Raw genomic sequence first — 23,347 nt, forward strand, 5'->3', positions numbered from 1 at the left:
CTCTTCAGTTCAGCTGGGGCTGATTTAGACAGCTGAGTTAGACAAGTCTCATCCAAAGTTATTGTAATTTTATTGCAAAATCCATCTTGCCAAGTTACATGAAGGGATAGCTCCACAGAGAGGAAATACTACACTAATAACTTAGCTTTGAACTTTGACTGTGGACTCTGGAAAGGATCTCTGCACAGCCAGTTATGGATTGGAGAAATGATCACATCGACCAATAATCTTTTTAGTACGTCATATGATTATTGTTCTAAGACACAGTTGGGAAAAAAAGGCCTCTTTGTTTCAGTAGGTTTGTTCAATTTCCCATTAATTCTCCTGTTAGTTAGAGTGGCAGGAACAGACTGTGTGAACCATTTATCAGCACTTTAAGCTCCCAACAGCGTGTGGTGTTCAGGTGTTACAACTGACTCAGGTTATTGGGAGATGTGTCCTGTGCAGTCATCTTATCTCTGCTGGTAGTTTACTGACTATTGTAACAATGAAAATACCTGTTTGTAATCCTATGTGTGTGTGTTTAATTTTCTCCATAATATGCAAATTTGTGGATGTTTTATTAAACAAAATCATAATTTCTATTTTTAAAATTAGCTGAGCCACTCAATAATCTTTCCAGAAATCACTGCCTTAAGTTAGTTATTAGTTTTTAATAATTTAGTTTTTTATCTATGTGACATGCCAAACATTTGGTCAAACATGCATCTTTGCTTTCTTGCTGTAATACATGCAGACTAGACTTACAGTCTTGCTGTTGTATGTGGTCACAATCTCCCCTTCTCTTCCTGAGGTATGGTGTTAAATTACAGCCAGAAAAGTATTTTTTTTTTTTGCAGAATAACACTGACCTTGACCTTTGACCTCTGTGCACCAAATTCTAATCAGTTCATCTGTGAGTCTGAGTGAACGTTTGTGTCTAATTTGAAAACATTCCCTCAACGTGTTAGAGATATCATGCTTCAGAGACTGGGACGGGCAGGACTTAACATGCGTACTCTGTGTTTTTATGCTGTGGTGATGGAAGCGTGGGGCGGGGGAAGTGTCAGACACAATCCTGTCTTCGGCCAAAGCAGAACATCGCCTGTAACAGAGAATCTATACACACTCTACTGTCATCACCACCTTGTACTGCAGTAACACACACACGACCCTTCAGTTTATAAGAGCATTCCTTTATTTTACCAGACGTCATTTCACATCAATAAACTGTTCCAATCACGTCCAAACCTTCACACACATGTAACAAATCCTTCAGAAGGAGACACATAGAAAAACCCTTTCCCTCATGACAGGAGGAGGGGGGTGCACAGTCACTGGTTTCCCTGGTTTAACCGGAGCTGACTCACGGCCTCTGGAAGGCGTCGTCACGGCCCATAAATTCTGACAACACTGAACTGACACAAACACACCACACATCCCAGGCAGAGCCCACAGATCCCTTTGGAAGGATTTTTTTCCCCTTTTCTTCCCTCCAAACTGGAAGGTAGCAGCCTCCACAGCAGCAGCTCAACACTGCCCCCTACTGCCTGACACTCGATATACATATAATGCAGAAGGAGTGATGGGAGTCTGACTGTGGTTGTGGACTGTGGTTTTTAACTGTTTCAACAGCATAGTTAGTCATTTAACAAAGTAAATTTAACAGAAATTCAGTGTTGGCAGTGCAAACTATTAGTGTTATTTGGCATTCTTGCAATATTTAAACAATATTTACTACAATGCTGAATTTTAAAGCAAATTAAAAAATCATCTGACTGCAGTTAAATCATTTTTCTCAACATATCCAAATGAAAAATTATTGAAATCTATAAGCCACACCATCATTCTGAAGCTGTCTAAAATTCTGTTTGTGTAACTGTTTATGATAAAGTCATATATATTCTTGATTGCACATTTTATCTTTGTGACAGCTTGAAAAAAAAGTTTTCCTTTTGTCTTATAATCTGTTGGCCTCTTCTTATTTTTCCTGAACCCTATGTCCCATCTCCACATCACTGATGTTGGGTACTCGTTACATTTAACCCATTATTAATAGTTTTTGTACCAATAAAGTCCTCCACTGTATCGACTCGCACTCAGTCTCGTTCAGTCTGGTGACGTGCCAGTGCCGGGGGTAACGTGGTCCCACAGGGGCCGTGGAAGTGGAACCTAAAGCGTGCAAAAATAAAAAGAAACATAGTCTTATTGCGACATAATTTAATAAAGATTTTACATGTATGTGATAGAAAATGAAACATACTTGAAGCGCATGGTGGCCGGTGTGTCCTCCATGTTGAATTCAGCCACTGGAACACCTCTGGCTGCCACCTGGGGAGCAAACATGGCCGCTGGGTACACGACTGATGAAGTGCCAACCTGCAGAGTGAGAATTTGTAGAATTACTGAATAAAGTTTTATCACTATTAAGAAGTAAGACATTTCTGTATGTTCTTGTAAAAGTTTTGTAAGAGATATGAGAGAAATTTGACTATTGGAAACTACTAAAAGAGTAAGAGCACAGTAATAAAACTGGTCAGTACATTAGTAAATCTGGCTGTGGCCTCTATTTCCTGTTTCACAGATGTGAGGTCTCGCTGATTTCTCTGTTTTATATCATCGTAAACAGACTCTCTTTGGATTTTTGAGCGATATCCAGACAAAATAAGACATTTGAAGACTCTTCTGCATCTACTGTGACCATTCTGTTTCTGATCTTTCTCTTTCAAGTCTACTAACTTTATAGAAGTGCAATACTGTATCACTGGAGAGCTCCTCTAAAGCATCTTTACTGAGCAACAGCGCCCTCTGCAGCCACCAGTGGTAATTACTACTTTTGGGCTCAGAGTCTGAGCAGCTTTTAATGACTTCTGAGTCTTTTTAACTGATCTACAGTCCAGCGTTACTCTTGAACCTGCTGGGCCTGATTCCCACAGTTTAAGCCGCTGACTATCACTCAGTTAGAGGGAGATTGAACCTGTTCCACCAAAGTTACAGAGCAACAACAGGTGTTCAGGGAGCAGAGTGGGAATGACAGAGGCTCCATTCTCCCTGTTCTGAAGCAGGTTAATTCTGCATAATGTTGCTTTAATGAGAGATAATAATCTGCAGATTAAATTGAAAAAGAAAATAATTGTTCTACGTCGTCCTAATTAACACCCTTTATTAATTTTGGGCGTGAATCCTCTTTGTCGTGCACACACACAGACACACACTCACCACGAGGCAGAGGTCACAGCTGTCCAACACTTTCTCTGCACTGGTGAGGACGTCAGAGTCCAGAGTCTCTCCAAACCAAACCACAGCTGGTCTCAGGAGACCGTGACAGCCTGTCTTCTCACACCTGAAACACAGGAAACACACACACAAACACACTTTGTCAAAACAAATAACCTCATTTGAAAAGAGCAGAGCACTAAAAGAGAGCACGGGTGTAATTCTACCTGGGCAGCTGCTGAACAGGAATCTGGGCGTCATGTGTGTTTGGGTCTGGAGCTCTGAGGAAGTGGTTTGAAAGGGAGGTTAGATTTCACACAAAAAAGGCATTTACACCAAATACACACTACATTACCAAACAATGTTAAAAGAAGAAGGAATTCCTTAATCCAAAGCATGTTTCCTACCGATTTATGTGATTTAATACTGATGTTCCTATCTGATATTTATGCTCTACCTACACCAGCTACAAGAATTTGACACAATAATAAATTTAAACAAACTATAAAAATATTGTAGAAAAAACACTACAAACATGTAAATATTGATTAAAAAGATGGAAACTGATCTTGAAAACCAGTTGGTTTTTCCAACAAATCTTCCAACGTTAATAATTATATTATACTGTAGGTCATTTGTCCCCACCTTCAGATACAACCCATAGGAGCACTCAGACCTTCACTGACTTCCTCCTTTGCGTCCATTGTAATTATTATGGCCACTAAAGGTCACCTAACAATAAAATGTAACTATGGGTCACGATTGGTTCACAGACGACCTATGGTCTTGTTTTTTATAAGAGGACAGTCTCACCTTTTCAGTAATTTTATTTATTTATTCGTGTCTGTGCTTATTTTTGATATTTCTCTCGTCTTTTCATTGTATCCTCTAACAGTTATCTGCATGAACTTGCTGTACTTCTTCTAGTGGTTTAATGAAAACAGTGAGTTTACAACACCTACTATATATTCTGATTAAATGATGACGAATCAATCAGAGCTACTGATAGCACAGTCCGTACGCTCCTGACTTCCTTAATTTATTCTGGCAGCCAAGATGGAATTTAATAGCGGTCCATTTGTCAGCTATCAAAAACATCAATTTTAAATGTCAGATAAGTAACAAAGTGGCTTTTAAACTGACATTTCATTTGAGTCACAGTTTTCTCTCACAGTGTCATCAGGTGTTATTTAGCTGCCTGACATCTGACAGACTCAATCAGCCTGTTTTCTCTGGCATTTTGTGCTCAAATGAAAACGATCGATATCTCCTGAAACACATTTTCATATTGTTGAGGAAAAAACGGTGCAATTCACCAAACACAAAACACATGAAGTGCTTACCCTTTACCCTCCAGAGCAGCACAGATGGGACTTTTGTAATTGGCTGCTTCATCGCCACAGCTCATACAGCGAGTTTTAAACAGACTACCTGGTTCAACAAAAACATCATGAGTGAGAAGATTAGTGCTGTTGGAAGACAGAGAATTAATCAACGACTGGATTTGTATCTCTTTACCATTAAAACCATATAATTTATAGTGATTCCTATTTCTAGTTCTTAATTTTATGACATTTAATGGATTAAACTATTGGTCCACAACTGAAAAACTATTAGTGGACCAATCAGAAATGAAAATAATCAGGTATAATCAGGTATAGCCTCAAAAGAGAAACTGAAAAACTCTGACACTGAAAACTGAAACTGAAATTAATGATTGTCTTCATTATGGATGACTTTTAATTCAGAACACATATAAAATTATCAAAACGTAGTGAAAAATGGCCATCCCGATTCCCTTAAGTCCAAAAATATTCAGTTTTCATTCACATAAAACTAAGAAAAGCAGCAAATCCTTAAAGTTCAGAACATGGAACTTGAGAATGTTTGGCAGTAATTTTTATAAATACTCAATTATCAAAATTGTTGAGTCTCAGTAGAGTACAAGACAAGTTCAGAATTAATTACAGCAATTATTTCATCGATGCTGACATTAGGTGTCCTCACTGTTTTCTGTTTACCATGTAATTCCAGGATGTTTTTGGATCCAGCGCGGCGATGGAGCTCGTCGATGTTCTGAGTGATGACGGTAACCTTTCGTCCCTGTTTGGAGAGTCGCTCCTCGCACTCAGCGATGGCCAGGTGAGCAGGGTTGGGATTTTTTGTGAGCATGACCTCACGGCGGTAGTGGTAAAACTCCCAGACACGTGAGGGATTCCTGGCAAAGGCCTCTGGAGTGGCAAGTTCCTTTAACACGAAAGAGCAGAATGGAATGATGAGATGTTTGCGCAATAATTCACAGATTGAAAAGGTAAATTCAGATTATGGTGGTCCACTTCCCAGGACTGAGATGCTTGATAGGTACATGTTCTCATATCAGAGAAGAGCAGAGAGGAGGAGTTGTTAAGATTCCTACAAGCCTTCTCAGCAAAAAGTTTTCCATTCTGAAAGATAATCGCTGTTTTACGACTCTCAGAATTGTAAAATGAAAATTTTAATATGCTTCCTTGCAGGATTTCCTCAGCGGATATGCCGGGGGTTAATCTCATTAAAAACCAGACAGACTAATCTCAATTCTTTAAAATACAGGAGAAAAAAGAATAAAAATACCTCTTGTGGCTGTATGATTAGCTACTTATACACAGTTGAGTAGTTAAAATTGTGATAAAATGAGACCAAAAACATGACTTATGCTTCCATATAAACAGCAACTGACCTTAAAATCACTGAGTGCTACTCTACAATATAGATATGGAGCCAAAAAAAATCACAGCTGGTAAAAAAAACAGGTGGGTGCCTACCTGTGCTTGCCATTTTCTCCAGTAGCCTCCTGCTCCTCTGAAGGTAGGGACTCCACTCTCGGCACTCACTCCTGCTCCGGTGAGGATGGCTATATTATTGGCTTTGGAGAAAATCTCCCTGAATGCTGCCAGGTCTGAAAATAAACAGAAACACAAATACATAACATAAAACATTCATATTCCTTTGACAGAAAGAAGATGTAAATGTGAAGCATAAAAATAAGTCTACCTGAACTGGGTCTGGCCATGCTTTGGCTGCCCCAGGGCTTTCTCAGGTGGGCATACAGGTGCGAGTTTCGTATGGCTCCACAGGTGAGCTGCCGCACAATCATTAGGTTTTTGCAACTGGGGGAAAAAAATATCACACTATTCACAATGGAAACACAACTGACTTCCAACTTCCAACCTCAAATAAATACACAACAAGCAGGGAGGTAGTACTGCGCAAAGCTTAAGGTGCTAAAGTTAAAGTGAGGATGGTTGGTTTTTATCCATTAACTCCACACAAACTGCAATAAACAGAAACATTTTTCAAGGCACTTGGCAGGTAAATGAATTGAGGACAGATGAGATGCTTCCCTCATGGTACAGGAATCTAAACAGCTGAAGAACCCAAAACTTTTGTACAGTGCAACAGGTCAGAAATGTCACTTCCGGCCGCCATGTTTGTTCGTATGAACAAAGAAAGCGGCAACGTCGGAGAAATGGTGGAAAATGTTTTGTTTTGCAGCAGAAGGATGTTTAATGTTTGTTGCAGCCTTAAAGAAAACACCTTCAAAACTTCGATATTTAGTCTTTTACAAAACAGGTGCTTTAAAAGTGTCAAAGATGTGGACGCCAAAGATCAGGTGAGAGGCGGAAATTGGGTTCATGCTGGCAGTGAGGTGAATTTTTATGGCTGTCAGGAAGGTCACTGTGGCTTTACAAAGCTCAGAGGTCATGTCAGTTAGCACAAAGCTAGCCTGCTACATAACTAATCATTACTTATGGTATGAACCAGGGGGGTTCAGTGTGATTCCTTGCGTAAAAGAGTCATGTCACGATAGGTTTTTTCTGCACGCTAACAAGCCATGTATGGACTTTCCTCAGGAGCAGTAAACGCAGCCTGTTGTTAGGTATGCTAGCAGCAAGCTAACAGGCTAACTAGCGCTGATACCGGAGGAAAACAGCCACTGAAGCGGCTTCAGCAGCAGCAACAGCAGCGGCATGTTACGGTGTGAAGACAGCGTGTCCTGCCCGTGGTTGTATATCTCCAGGGAAGAGTTGTGTCCTCTGTTTGTTAGATGTGTGGTTTGTTGACGTTAAGTACCTGTCAGACCGAAGCCAGCAGGACCATCAGCTGCAGGGACCAGGAAACTGAGCGTCAGTCAGCAGCTCAGCAGCTGTGGTGGATTGGTTTGCCTGCGAGGACACGAGCCTATCAACAGGAACAGCGAGGTAAATAACAACCCCCTTCAAAAATATATAAAGACCAGCAGAGGGAGCTTTTACACCACACCAGGCTTTTTGCAGTTGCATGCAAACATTCAGGAAAATTGCATCTTTTTAAAGTGAAAAGAAGTAAATCCAGCCCCTGCTGCAAACCTTTTATTTCATAGACTTAAAAAAGCAGGAAAAAAATTAAACATTAACTGTGATGTGCAAAACAGTGTAGCAGGAAGCATTGCAAAGACAGAGGGAATATTAGAAAATTCAGCAGCCGGTCAAGAAAGTGAAAGCAAAAAGCGTCTGGTTTCTGCAATAAGGACAAAAAAGCAGTCCTCTCATCTGGGCATCACTAAAAATCTGTGGTGCATGGATCTTAAACATGCTGTGTGAGCAGGACAGCCTAAAAATATCTGAGAACTTAAAGTGATCTGCAGGAAGAGCGGCTGAAATTTCATCAATCAAGAACAGACAGGCTCACAGCCGCAACAAAAAGCATTTGCAGGCTCTGATATCTTCCAAAGCACTGACTCTGAAGGGTGTCCAAACTTTTGTACACTAGATTTGTTATCTTGTTGCTGAAATAATCGGGAACCCATTTACACTTATTTTTGAATTGTCTTTCTCCAGCATTAGATTAAATCAACGCACAACCCCAATACAAGAGTATACTGTGGTGTTTTAAGCTAATAATACTGTTTGAACTGATCAAAACACACCAATAGAGATACAGTACTTTATTAATACCAATTACACAGTCGATATTGCAGTGTTATAGTAGCAAAGTCACAGAAATCGTGACTGAAATACGGTACATAAGAAGGCAGAAATAAATATAGGCTGATGAAACCACATTAGCTTGAGAATATTCACCTACAAAAGTTTGCTTTTTTAAAGAAAATCCAAGCAACTGCAGGATGTACCCAGTGGATTTTGATAATAACCATATTCTGTTGTCAAAATGCAGAAGCCTGCCTGATGAAAGACATTTATTTTAAGCCTGTGATGAGAATAGAAAACTTCTGGTGATTGGTTCTGCAGCCCGAGCACAGTCAGTCCTGTCATGTCCAACTGAGTCCTTTGTCCCACCCTGATTGCATTTCTATTGGCCAGTCTGCCAGGTGTTGTCAAACCATAAAGTTATCTTATTGGCTGGTGCTGTCAGGAAACTTATCTCATGGGGCTGTATCAGTGCTTCATGATGGGGAGCTGAGAAACTGGACATTTCTTAAAGTGGTATGGGGCAAAGATGCCTGTGAGATCTGTGATATCATCACGTCTTAAATGTATTTTGTTCTTATCTTAAAAGTGATTTATAGTCCTTGAAATGTAGGCTGGTGAATCTGTAAACTGTAGCAGAAATGATTGATTATTTGCATTATTTAGATGACTCATAAATTAATCATTTGTTCCATAAAACATTTAGAAATGTCCATGACAGTTTGAGATGTCTTGTGTTTCTGGGTTTAACCCAGAGATATAAAGTTAACCCTTATACAAGACATAAAAACACAACAATATGCACATTTCTGAAGCAGGAGCCACTGTTGTAAAATTTGGCTCATTTCATTACCAAACAAGGGTCTGATAACTTTCTGTACAGCGACTCATTGTTGCACTCCTGCCTTATTGTTTCGTGTTTATTATTTTCCAATCAATCAAGTTGTTTAGTTTATAAAATGTCTATTGATCGTCAGACTTACTATCACAGATCCCCCAGTCCTTCTTCAGTTGCTTATTTTGTTTAAGATGTTAAATTTCCAATGATATAAAAAGAGAGAATAACAAGAAATAATATAATTTTAGAGGCTGGAACCAGGAAGTATTTGGCAATTTCTAATTTTAATCAATTTCCCAAATTGTTGTTGATTAATTGATTGTCTAAATAAGTGACTGACTAATCATTTAAGCTGTGGACATGAGCTGCAGAGGAGAGATGAAATTATGTGATTGTGGTTTGTTGCTTTTCATTGGTTGTTGCCTCCTTAACGTAGAGTTGCAACTTGAGCAGGTGGAGCTGACTTACAGGAAAAGAAAGGAACAGTAGCTCATCAAACCTCCCATCTCTCCCCCCTCTCTCTCTCACACTCCCCTCCTACCCTTCATCACCATTACAATAGCCCGCCCCCCTCCGTCCCACACCGTCTGCCCGGGCGGGTGCACGAGTGGCTGCTGCGGCGCCGAATCTCTCGCAGTCCCGCCGGTCGCCAGTGGACGCTGCCCGGCTGGCCGAACATGGCGGCGGCCCCGGAGGAGGAGGTAGACCGCAGACCGATCCGGAGGGTCCGGTCCAAGAGTGACACGCCTTACATCAACGAGGCGAGGATCTCTCTGCACCTGGAGACAGGTAGGGCAGCCGGGCAGGCAGCGACACGGATGCTCTCCATGTCTGGGGTGTATTAGCAGCCTCCGCGGGGGGATAGTGTAGTGAATCGGTTCTCGCTGGGAGAGAAATTGCTTCATCGTTTAGTGACAGTTCCCACGCATCAGCATGACTTTGGGCTTTCATTGTGCAGGTCTGACGGTACCCGTGGTGCTCAGCTGCACCTCGGTGGATGGTAACCACACAGTGACTCATGCACTGGGAAGAATTCCCCACATACAGGCTTCCTTTTATTCCAGCTACCCGTGTGATATGCGGTCCGCGAGGCACGGTTAGGTATGGGAGAAACCTAATTACCCCCATAAGACGATTGATTGCTGTTGCTCCAGCCAGACTCCGCCTTGATTGTCGGCTGCAGTGAAATGTTGTGTGAACTTGGCCGCCGCGGGCCACTCATTTAAAATGCAGTTGTTATTATTGCATTAGGAGAAGGGTGAGGAACGGATGCTCCGGCATGCGAAATCCTCGCCAAATGTTGGCGGGGCTTAACCCCGGTTTGTCAGCCCGGGAGATAAGTTATTGTTTCCTTTGTTGCCATGGACACGACGGTACACCGTCACGAAGCCTGGATCATGAGCATCAGCCAAGATCTGTGCTCATTTTCATCATGTTTTAGGTTTGAATAGGAGCACCTTCCCTCCTGTGAAACCCCCCACCACCACCTCGCATCCATCCCCGGGGGAGGCTGCTTTAATATCACATCAGAGCGGAGCTGTCCACTGCCCCTCGGTGCTGAAAATGCCACCGAGCAGAGTAGGCGAACACCGCCGGGAGGGTTTGCACGGAATCGGCGTTTCTCCACTAATGACCATCCACACAAGAGCTTTATTTATTTATTTAGTTTTTAAATGAGCCACTGCATCCGAGTAGCTTGTGTTCGACCCTCCTACGGAATAGCCCGGTGTGACAAATCCCAGTCACATGGTGTGTGTATAGCCTGGCAGTCTCGGCTAGACTCCAGCCTATATTTTCCATTTCGGACAGATGCCAACTCTAGAAATTTCCCCTGCCTGGTTTTTGTTCTGCTTTGTCTTAATTGTCTCTTTTTTCCCACCACTGCTCTGCTGGACATGTAGCCTTGGTCAGCAATCATTTTAAATCAAGTGTACACAGGAACTGTCAACCAGAATGTGTAGATCTGCCTTTATTGTGAAGCTATCCTTATTCTTTGCCTCAAGCTAAGCTGACAAACGTATGTGAAAAACCAGCCTTATATAAATCTTAATGAGATCAGGAATTACTCACATGCTCGCTCTGGAATATGCCCCCCCCCCTTCTTTTAGCCTGCTTAGACCTTTATGACTCATGGTTTTTGCAGACCCACCTACTCATAATCTCTCTCAGCTGCCCTCTCTCTGGCCCTCAACAATCCTCCTCTCCATTTTGTCTTCCATTAAAACGCAGCATCTCCTCTCAGCCAGATTAGCCGAGCCTCCTCTATATTCTTTCTTGGAGCTTTTGTGGCAGGCTCCCTCTCTCGCCCCTCTCTCTGTCTCCCCTCCATCGGGCATGGCTTGAATCTGAAGGAGGGGTGGGAAGGAGGCTGCTGTGTCTTGCCATAACAGCGCTGCTCCCTGGCTATTAGCTGAAAGCGGAGCAGGGCATGCTGCAGCTGCATGAGGCTGGCGTGGCATCATAGAGAAACACCAGCGGGCACTGCCAGTTATATCAGGAGAGGGATTATTTTCCTTCACACCTTTTCCCCTCGAACCGTGAAGCATTCCTGTTTTCCTTCCTTCCTTTTCTCTCTCCCCTCCCTTCACCCCTAAATTGCTTTGGTATAATCTCATTTTTTCTGTCACCACTGAAGCCATCTGCCCACCCACTCCCTCAATTCCCATTTACTTCATGTTTGTGTGTTTAGCTGCTGTTGTTTTGCATAAATCCAGCCCACTCTTCTCTTTCATATGTGTCACCATTCATATGTGACAAATATCCACAGTGTGCATGTGTGTGTGTGTGTGTTTGTGTTGATACACATGCCTGTCTGGTACATATGTGTGTGGGAGGCTGAGTGTACGTGAGCATTGGGTTTAGTAAACACAAGTTTATCACCAAGGCTTTCGCCAGACGGCTTGGTGTTGCTCTCTGGGGACCCGGCCCTCTCCAGCCATGTTCAGTACTGAATTAGGCTCGGATGATTTCACTACAGTGTTTCATGTTTCTCTACTGGCCACTAATGCTGTTAGAGCACAATCATCACACTGCTGCTGAATGGATTGGAGGCAGTTTAAGTAGAATGATAAGCTGCTAAAAGTTGCATTTATTTATCTCTTGAACCCAAATTTTGTCTTTAATTATCTGAAAGAAAAGGCAAAAAAAAAACCACACACATATCTTTATCTGCTCATTTCAACACTTCGCTGAAGCTATTATTTAAAATATATATATAAATATGTGTCATTAGTGCCAAAAAATGGCAGGAGGTTGGGGTGAAAATATGGGTGAACAAATGGGAAATGACCAGTGGTGTGTCATGTCTGATCAGCAACAGTGATTTCACTGATCACATTAGATGATCATTAGACGTGGATCAACGTTAATTCAACAACCAAAAACCAGGCACATAGGGGAGAGTATACGATATGAGAACAGTGACTGTGAGAAGTATTCGTTTATAATTGCTGCACTCTACGTCTGTTTGAATATGATTGGATGATACTAGTCAGCTGGTGGCCAAGCAGCTGGTTGTGAAGCATGAATAAATCAGCTAATGTCAGTGCTACAGAATTATGGAGGAAAGAAGTCAGAGGTTGACGCTAGGTCATCAGAGAGTTTGACTCAGACGTTGGAGAACATGGTTCATTTCCTTCTTCTTTCAACCATGACTGTGTTTGTTCTCCAACTTTAACCAAGACGTTTTTATGCCCTAAGCCTAACCTCTCCTAACTTTAACCACAGTGTTATATCAGAAGACGTTAGCGTTGATGTGGAAGGCAGTGACAAATGACATACTTCTGTCTGGAAGAGAATTTAGAGCTTTATCAGCCCCTTTGTTTACATTATGTGGCAGATGAACTCCAGAACAATTTAACAGACAAACAGCTCTGATGTATTATGGACTTTGAGCGTTGCAGTGGATAATGAGTTGGCAAACATTTGCCTACTTACACTTGAGAAACCGAGCAACGCAACTGTTGACTGTAAATTTGTGTCCACACGATGAATTTAAATTGCTTTACTTTTGGCTCTGGTGTCTCTGCTGAAAAATATCTTTAGCTCTTTAGCTGCTAACTGTTCCCATTTCTTCCACAGCTAGTAGCTACTGTCTATCTGCTGTTTACTACTTGGCAGGTAGTGCACAGTGGGCTTTTCAGAGCTTGTTTGTGAAGACAGTTGCCTGTTGCTGCTGCTAGAAACAAGGTTGATGAGAAAGGTGAGACTGTACCAAACAGTGAATGTGCTGTAAAACCAAAACAATGAGCAAGAGGAGGCTGAAAATCTCTGATCCTGTCTATCCTTACTGTCACTAAACTGTTAATTAATGTAGCTGTAAGTTAAAGTAGTGTGTGTTGGTAGTTTGTTGCTGCCCAGGCTTTAAATTGTTGTAGTGTGGCTCCGTCTTTTTCTTCATCAGCTAACATGAAGAAAAGCAGCGCCTGTTTTCTCATGAACCACTCTTCCAAAAAACTTCACACTCGACACTGCACTTTCTTGGGCCCTCAGCAAAACACCAGTAAAGTTGAAGTCTGTCAGATGGGCGATTGTCGAGAAAATTGAAAGACAGACAGACAGATTCTTGTTAGATATCTGTGGGTTTGAGCAATGATTGGTCAGAGCAAAATTAGATTTGTACCAGTACCAGTGAGTCTGGTGTGTTTTGGGGAAGTAAAAGAGAATAACCCAAGAACTGCGACAGTAAGTGGGCAATTGTTTTATTGTTTTCTATTTATATGCCCATTTCTTAGACCAGACTCGTTTCAAAGCCTGTCTCTTGGCATTTCTGCTGTGCTTCATCGTCTCGAGTTCCCAGGCAGCACAGCTCTGCTCCAGCGATGTAAATCCAGGTCAGCCTGGTTAGAGCTTAGCCCTTCTCACAAAGACCAATATGCAGGCATTACCACGCTCTCATTCAGACAGAGAGGGCACTAACACAGACCTGAATGAAAGACTGAGACAGAGAGGGCTTAAATGAGAGGAGGTGGAGGAGCAGGAAGAGTTGAAGGAGGTGGAGGAGGACAGGATGGCAGGATGGAGGCTTTTAAATTGTAGCACCGTAACGACTGGCACAGTGAGAAAGAACCAGAGTTGGCTATCGTCCATAGGATATGGTGGGAACGTTGTACACGCAAACTACTTCCCACTATCTGAGTAATACTCCTTAGTCTGCGTCTAAGGCATGTATGTCAACATCACCGTCTGCATACATTAGCCAGGCCTTGAGCAGCCTAGAGTGCCAGATGTACCTGGGCAGAATACAAAAAGCACCGGGGGAGGAAGTGTGAGGGCTTTAAATGCAGAGGAGTTCTTCCACTGCCTCCCCTCCAAACACACAAACACCCCTCACCCTTCATCCGCTGGCACGTGGGTTCGTCTTTTCAGCTCGGACAGGCTAGCTGTTGTGCAAAGAGAGAAAACCTGAGCCAAGGAGGACGTATGACTCAGAGTTAAGTTGACAATGAAGATAGTGGGAAGGTCTCTCAGCTGGTGTGACGTTAGTACAGGAGGATATAGAGGTGTGGAAGGAAAACGCCCTCGGATATTTGTACATTGTCATGAGGGCTGGGTGCTTTATATTTTTGGTTGGGTAAAGACTTCTATACTGAAACGATTGGTTGATAATCCAATTTCCGTCATTTTTGATAATCATTTACATCATCTTTCAAGCTAAAATACCAAACATTCCCTTGTTGCTGCCTCTCAGTCTCCTTGTCTTTGTTTTTAATCACCATGAAGTGTCTTTCCTTCAGTTTCCAAATGTTAATCGAACACAAGAAGTGAACTGGACGTGTCACCAAGGGCTTTAACAGAGAATCCTGGACATTTTTCACGATTTTCTGACAATTAATAGACGTATAGGGAATAATATATTAGTTGCAGCTCTAGACTTGACTTTGTGCTGACTGGTTGGTTGATGTCATGGATTGTAGGCATTCTCAGTTTAATCATATGGTCTTTATTGAAATAAGAGTTGGTAATTAGTGGTTGGTGATAAATTTGGCTTGTAATACTTGGAGTATGTTGAAAAGAAGCTTTGTTATTTGTCCTTTGGCTTTACCCACTTTCCCTCCATCCTATTTGTCTACTCCTGGTTCTCTCCAATTGTCTACAAATCCCATTCTTCATACATTTACTAAGAGCTTTTTCAGTCACAGACACATATGTCAAGAAACTGGCCATTTATATCAAGTTAGATTTGACAGAAAGGACTTTGTTCATTGAGGGAAATCTCAAAGAATCCTCGCAGCAAAGAGGATTTTACTTAGAGAACTAATCTTTCCTAATAAATTTCATATATGATCATTAGTTAATCAACTTAGTTAAATCAACAGTACCAGAGATCCGTAGTACATACGGATGAGTTTTGAGCACCCTGCTGGATGATTGTTGGAGGTGCAGTATTTACAGAGAGTTGATGATGTTAGCTCAGGGTCGATCAGTGTTTTCTGCCATCATCAAGTATAACTGTATTGTAGTTACACTGGAAATTCTGCCACAGAGTCCCATAAGATTTTAAGAGGGTGAATTCGGTGCTTTCCATTATCTTTGTTGGTTTCTTGAAGCAGATGGCAGGAACCACAGCAGAGTGTTTACAGGCTAAAACATCTGTCAAAAAACATGTTGCCAAACATCTTTTCCAGTCACTTCTGTACAGTCTGGCAGGAAATTTATCTCTGGGATGATATTATCATCTGATAGTAGCTTATCAGAGATGCGTCATATCAGCGCGTATGTTGACAGATATGCAGAAAGATATAGCAACACCTAAATGTTTTACAGGCTGTGTTTTTACATGTATTTGAGCCACATATTTCTCTCCAAAACTTACTTTTGTCTTATATTTGCTGTTATTGTGCATCAGTAAACTCTCCTGACTCAGCATATTGTATAAACAGCTTCTGATATTTAAGAATTTGCTGTATTTAAATCATTGTAAAATTAATGCTTGGGGCTTATACACTGCTCGTAAAACCAAACAAGACCAAACCAAACCAAACTATTTTCTGGCACTATTTCTCCGTTTTTTATTATGTAAATATATCAATAACTGTAACAGCTTCATAAAATCCAATTGTTTTTGTCGATCTATTGCTGTGCAGGTGTGTTGTGGGTTTAGTAATGTCATCTCTGGTTGTTAATCCCTCACTGTTGGTTGCCTGCTGTGTCATACAGTCAGTCTGCAAGCGTCTCTTTGATATTTATCGCCCCCTGTGGTTGTTTTAAGTGTGCCCCCTCGCGTTGTTCATCCCTGGGCCCTTCAGCTGAGGGTGGGATGAGGGGGTTTGCTGCCTGAGTTCTCCTCAGGCAAATAAAAAAACACACACAACCAAATCCAAGACACATCACCAGTCACTCCTTTAGTGTTAGTGTGGTGTCTGTGTTGGTGAAGGCCACCTATCAAAACAGATGAGCTGCATACAGGAGACAGAGAGAGGGAGAGGAGAGGGGTGAGTCATATCTCTGTGATATGCCAAGTCTCACATTCACACATTTACAGGGATGCACACACACAACACACACACACACACACTCTCCTACAGGCTCTGCTGTTCTGTCACTTTGTATTAATTCAGCACATAGCGGGTCCAGTCAGAAGTGTGGTGGAGGGGGGGGGGTGTTGTTGAAGCTTTTTGAACAGTGAATGGCAGCGAGAGAGAGAAGAAGGAGGAGATAAAGAAACCGTAGGAAGAGGAGGAAACGTTGAACTCTGTGTTGCCTTTGAACTCGCAGGCTTCCTTTGTCCTTCCTCGTCACGTCGCAACATTATTTACTGTAACGCTATTCCCCAGTGTTTGCTGCCGCGTTGATGCCAACACATTTCTAGACAGGCGAAGAAAGAAAATGAGACCAAAGGAGACAAAACCAGATACAGTGGCTTGTGTTGATGTGAGAAAACCTTGTAACGCCAGTCCTGGGTTAGTTTCAGAGAAGCTAATCAAATCTTTCCACTAATATACCATTCTTTATTCACCAAATGTTTTTAGCTTTTCTGCCTTTATCAGAGTGGAATCTGCAGTTGTTTACAATCTCTAACCGATCTTATAATCCATAAATAAAAAGAGCTGAATCTCTATATTTTAGTACAAAATCACTCGTTCTAGACTCTTCAATCCAAAACATTTTGGATGAGATGCAGGATAGCTGAAAATATCTGGGGAACAGAGTACTGGGATATTGTAAAAGTGTAGTGTGACTTTGTACTGAAGCTCACACTGTGCTATGTCTGTGTGTACAGAATTAGACATTTTAGAAAAACTGGAGACTTTTGGTTAAACTTGTGATAACTATCATCAAAAGAGTTTGAAATTGTAAATGTTTTGAGGGTTTTACCTCAAGAAAAAGAACAGATTCTGCAGTATTTAAAGGATTAAAGATGTTCTATAATAATTATTATCAGAAAATACCCTGAAAAAAAGAAAACTGAATGTGTCCTGATAACAAACCTGATATATATTAAACCTCTGAGCCACAGAGCTCCATCCTCCTGCCTTAAATACTCACCACAGCACCAAATGTGGATTCATCTGCAGCTGAAAATAGTTCCCAACAAATGCACTATTTCCTCGTTTGAGTAATGTTTGTGAAAAACCACACAGTGCAATGTTTAAGGAAGTTACAAAGCCTTTTTTCAAAAATGAAACTTTATATTTGTGAGCAGTTTTTGAAGATTAACATCTTCAGTAGGGCCTGAGAGGCAGGGACGGTACTGAAGAAAAAGACAGTTAACTAATTTTGGTGTTTTAATGAAGAAGAATATAGAGTAACACCAGCCTTTGTGACAGATAAAATCTCACCTGTCATTTATTTAAACACGAAAGCTGTGACCCATGATATCTCAGTTTGACAGTGTTGTCATGAGCACCCAGACAGACAGTACGTCAGTGTGTCCGGATGTCTCTGTAGCCCCAGAGAGCTCATAATTTTGTCGACTTTTGTATGATTAATCCGCTGGATGCCAGAGGAAGTAAACTCTCTGTGCACCACCACCTGACTCCTGAGGAGACGGTGCTGTGAAGCTGAGGAGAGCAGTGAGGTGGGGAGTGCTCCTGCCGACCAGCTAATTATCAACAAATCACTGCATGTTTAGCCTCTTCCTTTGCTAACTTCTATCACCTCAGAGCTTTAGCGAGTGTCTGAGTGTGTGTCCCCCGTCAGACTTGACAAGGTGATTCCTCAGCTGCACTGCAGCTGTCAACATCTTAATCAGAGGTTCAGTGGGTGGACAGATGAACCGGTGGGGGAGTGGAGGTAACAGGAGCAGAGTGATGGGAGATTAAATGGCAGCAGGAGTCTGTGTTAGACTCCAAACAGTAGGTCTTCACCACCTTACTGTCTGCAGCAGCCGAGCGGCACATTCATTTTTACACACTAAATCTCTGTCAGGATCGTAGCCTCAGTTCCTGGGGCCCAAATTAGCAGCGGCACCATCAAAGGCCAGAGGATGATTAATATTTTTTTGCCTGATGGAGACAGAATGCCAGATGGGATATGAAGGTGATGTGCAGGGGTAATGGATAGTCTTCAGAAATAGACAGGAGGGTCAGTGGAGAAGAGGGAAGGTTATTTAGTTTTCTGGAAAGAGATGAATCATGGCTCAATTAAAGGCTCAGTTATAAAGAAACTATTTTTTACAGTGGGGTGCCAGCCACTCACAAACACTTACAGCTGTTTTCATCCTTTGACTTTAGATTTGAGTAAGGAAAAGCTGTGAAAAAAGTAGAATTAAGATTCAATTAAATATTGTTTAATTGTGCAAAAATGATTGAAAATGAAACAAATGTGAGCAGTTTCTGAGAACTTGAGGGCACTGCAGCAAGCTGTAAACACAACTTAATGAACTTCATATGGTGAACGTGTTAGAAAACAGTTGTGTATTTACATATCAAGCAAACACAGAGCAACAAAATCCATTTAAATAAACGATATGTCAAATATTTCTCCGGTTTGGTCTCTACCAACTCCTGAGAGAAATATTGATGTTTCACTTTCTTCACCAGCTTGTTACTAACTTTGTCTGCTGATGTCAGCGCTTTTTCACCGGAGAGATTGGGTTGATGTGAGCGGTGAAAATCCAAAACAGCGAGCTGAAAGACTCAGAGTCTGGCAGTAATCCTCTGCAGGTTTGTGAGCAACATCTGTCAAATCACATGTTTTCAAAGTTTCCTGGCTGTAAATCGGAGATTAACGCTGTTTTTTAATGACTTCTAAGTCTTTTTAACTGATCTACGGGTCAGCTTTACTCTTGAACTTGCTGGGCCTGATTTCAGCACTTAAGCAGCTGGCAATCACTCAGTTAGAGAGCTACATAACAGCTACATAATGTGCTTTAAGCCAATCTACTAGTGTTAAGTGAGAAAATGTGTGTTGTGATACTCTCCCCAAACACTTTCTACACACTTCCTTTAGAAGTGGAGTGACTGTGCAGCTTTATCTGTTAGTTAAAGTCATTTAGCTTAAAGGCATGGTTTAAAAGCAAGTTTGACCTGTTAACAGAGGGGCCACCGTCAGTCAGGGCATCAGCAACAGTGCCGCTATTGATCGTGGCATTTTCATTTGCCAGTTAATGCAGTGCTGTAGAGACCCAGACGCCTGACCTCTGCACCCTGATCGATAACCAGTTTAATTTATTTAGCTGATTTTCACGTTGAAAAAGAAAACAGGCTTTTATGCGGCTTTTCAAACCAGAAATTATGAAGTGGCTTACAGGAAGAAGAAAGGGGGAAAGACCATCTATAAAAACGAGCTGAATTTAGTGAACAGCCCGCATAATAAAAAGTGGAACATTAAGAGGAAAAACTGAGAAAACAAATGGTTTTTTAAGGATGTATTGACTGTGAGATGTGCACAGATTTGGCCTCTTTGTGACTCTGCAGGAGGCTGTTGGAAGTCAACAACAGCAAGAGCACAATCACCTTTAGTTTTCAGCTTAGACATAAAAAACAATGGTAAAATCAATGGTCATCTGCAGAGGCACTAACTGGCAAATCACATACAAAACTACGACCATCCTGAGCTGCAGCAGCAGATACTGTATAACACTGAAGTTCAGCAGCTCTGTGCTTTTTTTCCTCAACGTCTTTCTTATGCTCGAGGAGTTAGTTAACGAGATTCTCCCACTCTGCTCCAAGTTGAAATCTCGTTAGAGTTGTCAGGGAGTCTCTGCGACACGGAGATGTGAATCACAGCTCAGGCAGGTCAAGGTGAGATCGATTTCAGTCGAGGCACGGGTGGATCTCCATCGCAGCACAAAAGCACAGCGATAAGAAACCCTATGGGCTGTAAGCAGGCTCTGCTGATGCAGTCCTGACTGACAGACGTATTGTGGAGTCCTAGCAGTAAGTGAAAAATACATGCTTAGACTGGTGGCGGCGAAAAATAGATGCTGTTAGACAGGACTGTTTATGGTGAGACGGATGTAAAGAGCTCAGTCTCTCACAAATAGAAAATAATCTGACAGCTGTACAGACCACAGGCTGTCTCACAGAGGATTCGCTGGCATCTCTGATGTGACAAGAACACCTGTGGTCTAAGTAGGTGCTGCTGACTCTCATGTATGTATGTGTGTGTTTGTGCATTTCCGTTAGAGAGTGTGGCGCTATGTTTCAGGGCTTGTCGTATATCTGAAAGCCGCTGCCGACTTGTCAGACACATTGAGGCATGAAGTCCATTACTGTCAGCAGCACATTGAGCTGTAACCTGCCAAGCCTTTGTGCCCCACTGAGCCCCTCGTCTGTGCAGGGTAAAAAAAGGGGGGAGGCCCATCTGAAGCCTGAAAAAAAAATCACACCCACCGATGCCTCGTTTTTTGTTCTGTCTCTTCTGATTTTTCAAATCTGAATTCACATAACGAGGTATAGTGCTGTATAAAAACATCTTCATCTAATTAGACTGCACTGCAAGCATTGTTATTTTAAATAAGCTCGCAGCTCGAAATGTTTATTGATTTCGTCAGGTTGCAGGTAAACAAACAAAGTCGGATATTGCCTGGTTGAAGACCGCACTGAGTGCAGCTCCAGCATTTAAATGAATCATATTGTGTGCAGCTTATAAACAAACTCTGAGCCATTAGTAATTCAAACAGACATACAGTACATAACACGTTACTGCTTCGTGGGGGAATTACTCTAGTGTGTGTGTGAGTATGAATGGATGAAGGAGAGGCAAAACCCGTAAAGACCAGGTCCATCATTCCTCCGAACCTTAAGTCTGTGAGAGGCAGGAGCTCAGTGAACAAACTGCTCTCCATCATGGATGATCCATCCCATCCCATCCTCTCTACAACACGCTGCAGAGACAGCAGAGCTCGTTTTTCTAACAGACTCAGTCAGCTCCTCTGTCACAAAGATCTGATTCAGGAAATCATTCCTATCCTTCACCATAACTCTGTACAGCACCTCACCTCTCTGACAGGTGAACACACTGCTGCACTACCATCTGTACAGCCTGCCTGTATCAAACTTTTACTGCATTTATTATACACCGCCATTTTTATTGCCTCCCTATCTATCTATCTATCTATCTATCTATGGATGAAAGTGCCTCAGTAACTAAAGTACTTTGTTTAAAGACTGGACTGAAGTACTACTCATCTACACCACATTTCAGAACATACTGTAGTTGTTTATACACTGTATTTGTACATTTATAGTCTTTAATTACTTTGAATATTAAGGGAAAATGATGATTTTTTTTTACACATAATCTGTTTGCTAGTTTTGAAGAGTTAAACACAGCCTATGAAAACACTTATAAAGATATGTGTAATTGTCTTTTGTGTCTCTGGAGGATCTTTGTCAAGTGTGAGTAAATAAAGCCCTGGTAATATCGTAATTATATCACCGGGGTCATCTCAGTTTGAGCTTGGAGACGACACATTTACAGCAGAAAACCAGTGTTAGAAACAGAGCAGGGTGTGTGGGCGTCTACTCTGGAGACTCAGGAAGTCTCTGAGGAAAAAATGCAAAAAGACGTTGCACTGTAGATGTAGAATCAGCAGTTTCTCAGCTTGAAATAAAAGTATCCACCTTGGACTCTGCTGCTGCTAACATGCTAATGTTTAGCAGGTATGTTTCCTGATGAAAAGTACAACAGGTGCTGAGGGGTATGTCTTTAGTTTTGATAGGATATCGTCAAAAGTCAAAGCACTGGACAAAGTCAAATGTTGACCTGGTGATGGCGCTAGAGGAAAAGTAAGAGGTTCACCAAAGTTATCAGGGTTCGTCCTCAGGGAACCATGAATGGCTGCACCAAATTTCATGCCAATCCATGAAACGGTTGCTGAGATAGAAGCAAAACCAGCGTCTGAATACTCGACCAATCAGAGCTCTACTGTGTCACCTCTGTATGTAAAGTGAATCATACCTGCATCCATCTTGTCTTCCAGTCACATGAGACTTAGCGCAGGTCTTGGCTTGTGTGTGAGAGAGTGATACGAATTGATTTATTGATCAGCCTCACTCTGCCACAGCTTTGATCTCCTCCTCATTAGAGGTAGAAGTCAAACGGCGGTTCAGGTGAGTCATCAGAACATGACCGAACGAAACCCCCACCTCAGTCAGGCGTTGTTGTGAGTTAAACTGTCGTCTTTGCAGAGAAGTTGTGCGACTAAATGAAGCAAATCTCTCAGTTTATGATGATGTGTTTACCCTTAACTGAGAGGAAAAGCTGGAGGCCGGATACTTAATCGAAGGGCGAGGAGAGCTCGTTCCAGACGGGAGGCTTGTTCACTTAACTGTTCCCCTTTGATCTTATGATACACAAGCTTGTACTTTGAATCTGAAAAGCCTCCATGAGTCATCATATGCAGCGAGGAAAAAGCAGCTTTTGATCTTAGTGTTACACAAAATACATGAACACCAACAAACACACTGTGTACAGGAGTGAAATGAGACTGTACACAAGTGTAATCGGTCAAACACTCGTCTAAACCTTTGTCTGCGCTCGGTGTCGTAACACGATGGAGAAAACAGGGAGAGGTGGTTGTGATTACAGACGACTCCTCCTGACCAGTCTGCACCCTGCAGCTCAGAGTCTGTCACTGTTTTCAGAGACATGGATTCATTTCATCCACGTCTCTTGTAAGTGAGCTCCACCTGCTGATGGAGGTCTGTAACTACAGGTTGTGACCTCCACAGAACAGAACCATATGTCTCTGTGCCTTTTCCATCTTCAGAGACTTTCCAAATTTAGCTTGTTTCTGTCTTTTGAATCGTCTTTTCTTGTAGTTTCTATCTCAGCTCAGCTACAGCTTCCTCAGATGATAGTGAGTACAACAACACAGCTGTCAGACATATTACGCCTGTCTTGGCTTGGCTCCACTCACTTCCAGGATTGATGTTAAGATCCTATTGATTATTTTCCAGACTCACTGTGAACTTGCACT

At 41.9% G+C, this 23,347-nt stretch overlaps 2 protein-coding genes across 3 annotated transcripts in view; one reads left to right on the top strand and one right to left on the bottom strand.

Moving 5' to 3' along the window:
• Positions 1-1,154: 1,154 nt before the first annotated feature.
• On the bottom strand, positions 1,155-7,421 carry sirt5 (sirtuin 5). Its single transcript, XM_018670901.2, has 9 exons — positions 7,306-7,421; positions 6,226-6,341; positions 5,997-6,130; positions 5,217-5,442; positions 4,539-4,626; positions 3,423-3,476; positions 3,199-3,322; positions 2,243-2,358; positions 1,155-2,151 (listed from the first exon to the last, which is right to left on the bottom strand). Exons 2-9 carry the CDS (start codon positions 6,326-6,328, stop codon positions 2,079-2,081), a joined length of 918 nt encoding a protein of 305 aa, XP_018526417.1. The 5' UTR covers positions 6,329-6,341; positions 7,306-7,421; the 3' UTR covers positions 1,155-2,078.
• phactr1 (phosphatase and actin regulator 1) overlaps positions 7,365-23,347 on the top strand; it is a 33,632-nt gene continuing 17,649 nt past the window's right edge. Inside the window, exons 1-2 of one of the 2 annotated variants that reach the window (XM_018670899.1) lie at positions 7,365-7,433; positions 9,542-9,768. In XM_018670899.1, the coding sequence (XP_018526415.1) occupies positions 9,657-9,768 (112 nt within the window). In that variant the 5' untranslated portion in view covers positions 7,365-7,433; positions 9,542-9,656. Of the gene's footprint in view, positions 7,434-9,382; positions 9,769-23,347 lie in introns of those variants that run through there. The other variant, XM_018670900.2, reaches the window with a different exon arrangement.

The sequence above is a fragment of the Lates calcarifer genome, linkage group LG17, assembly GCF_001640805.2.
Source record: "Lates calcarifer isolate ASB-BC8 linkage group LG17, TLL_Latcal_v3, whole genome shotgun sequence".
In the NCBI taxonomy this organism is placed as follows: Eukaryota; Metazoa; Chordata; class Actinopteri; family Centropomidae; genus Lates; species Lates calcarifer.

Bases quoted from the DNA above. Each gene is read 5' to 3' on its own strand.
- sirt5 (XM_018670901.2), bottom strand. From the start codon at position 6,328: ATGATTGTGCGGCAGCTCACCTGTGGAGCCATACGAAACTCGCACCTG. The intron at 5,443-5,996 runs GTAGGCACCCAC...TTCGTGTTAAAG, and splicing joins GGAGAAAATGGCAAGCACAG to GAACTTGCCACTCCAGAGGC. The intron at 4,627-5,216 runs GTAAACAGAAAA...TTGTTGAACCAG, and splicing joins AAACATCCTGGAATTACATG to GTAGTCTGTTTAAAACTCGC.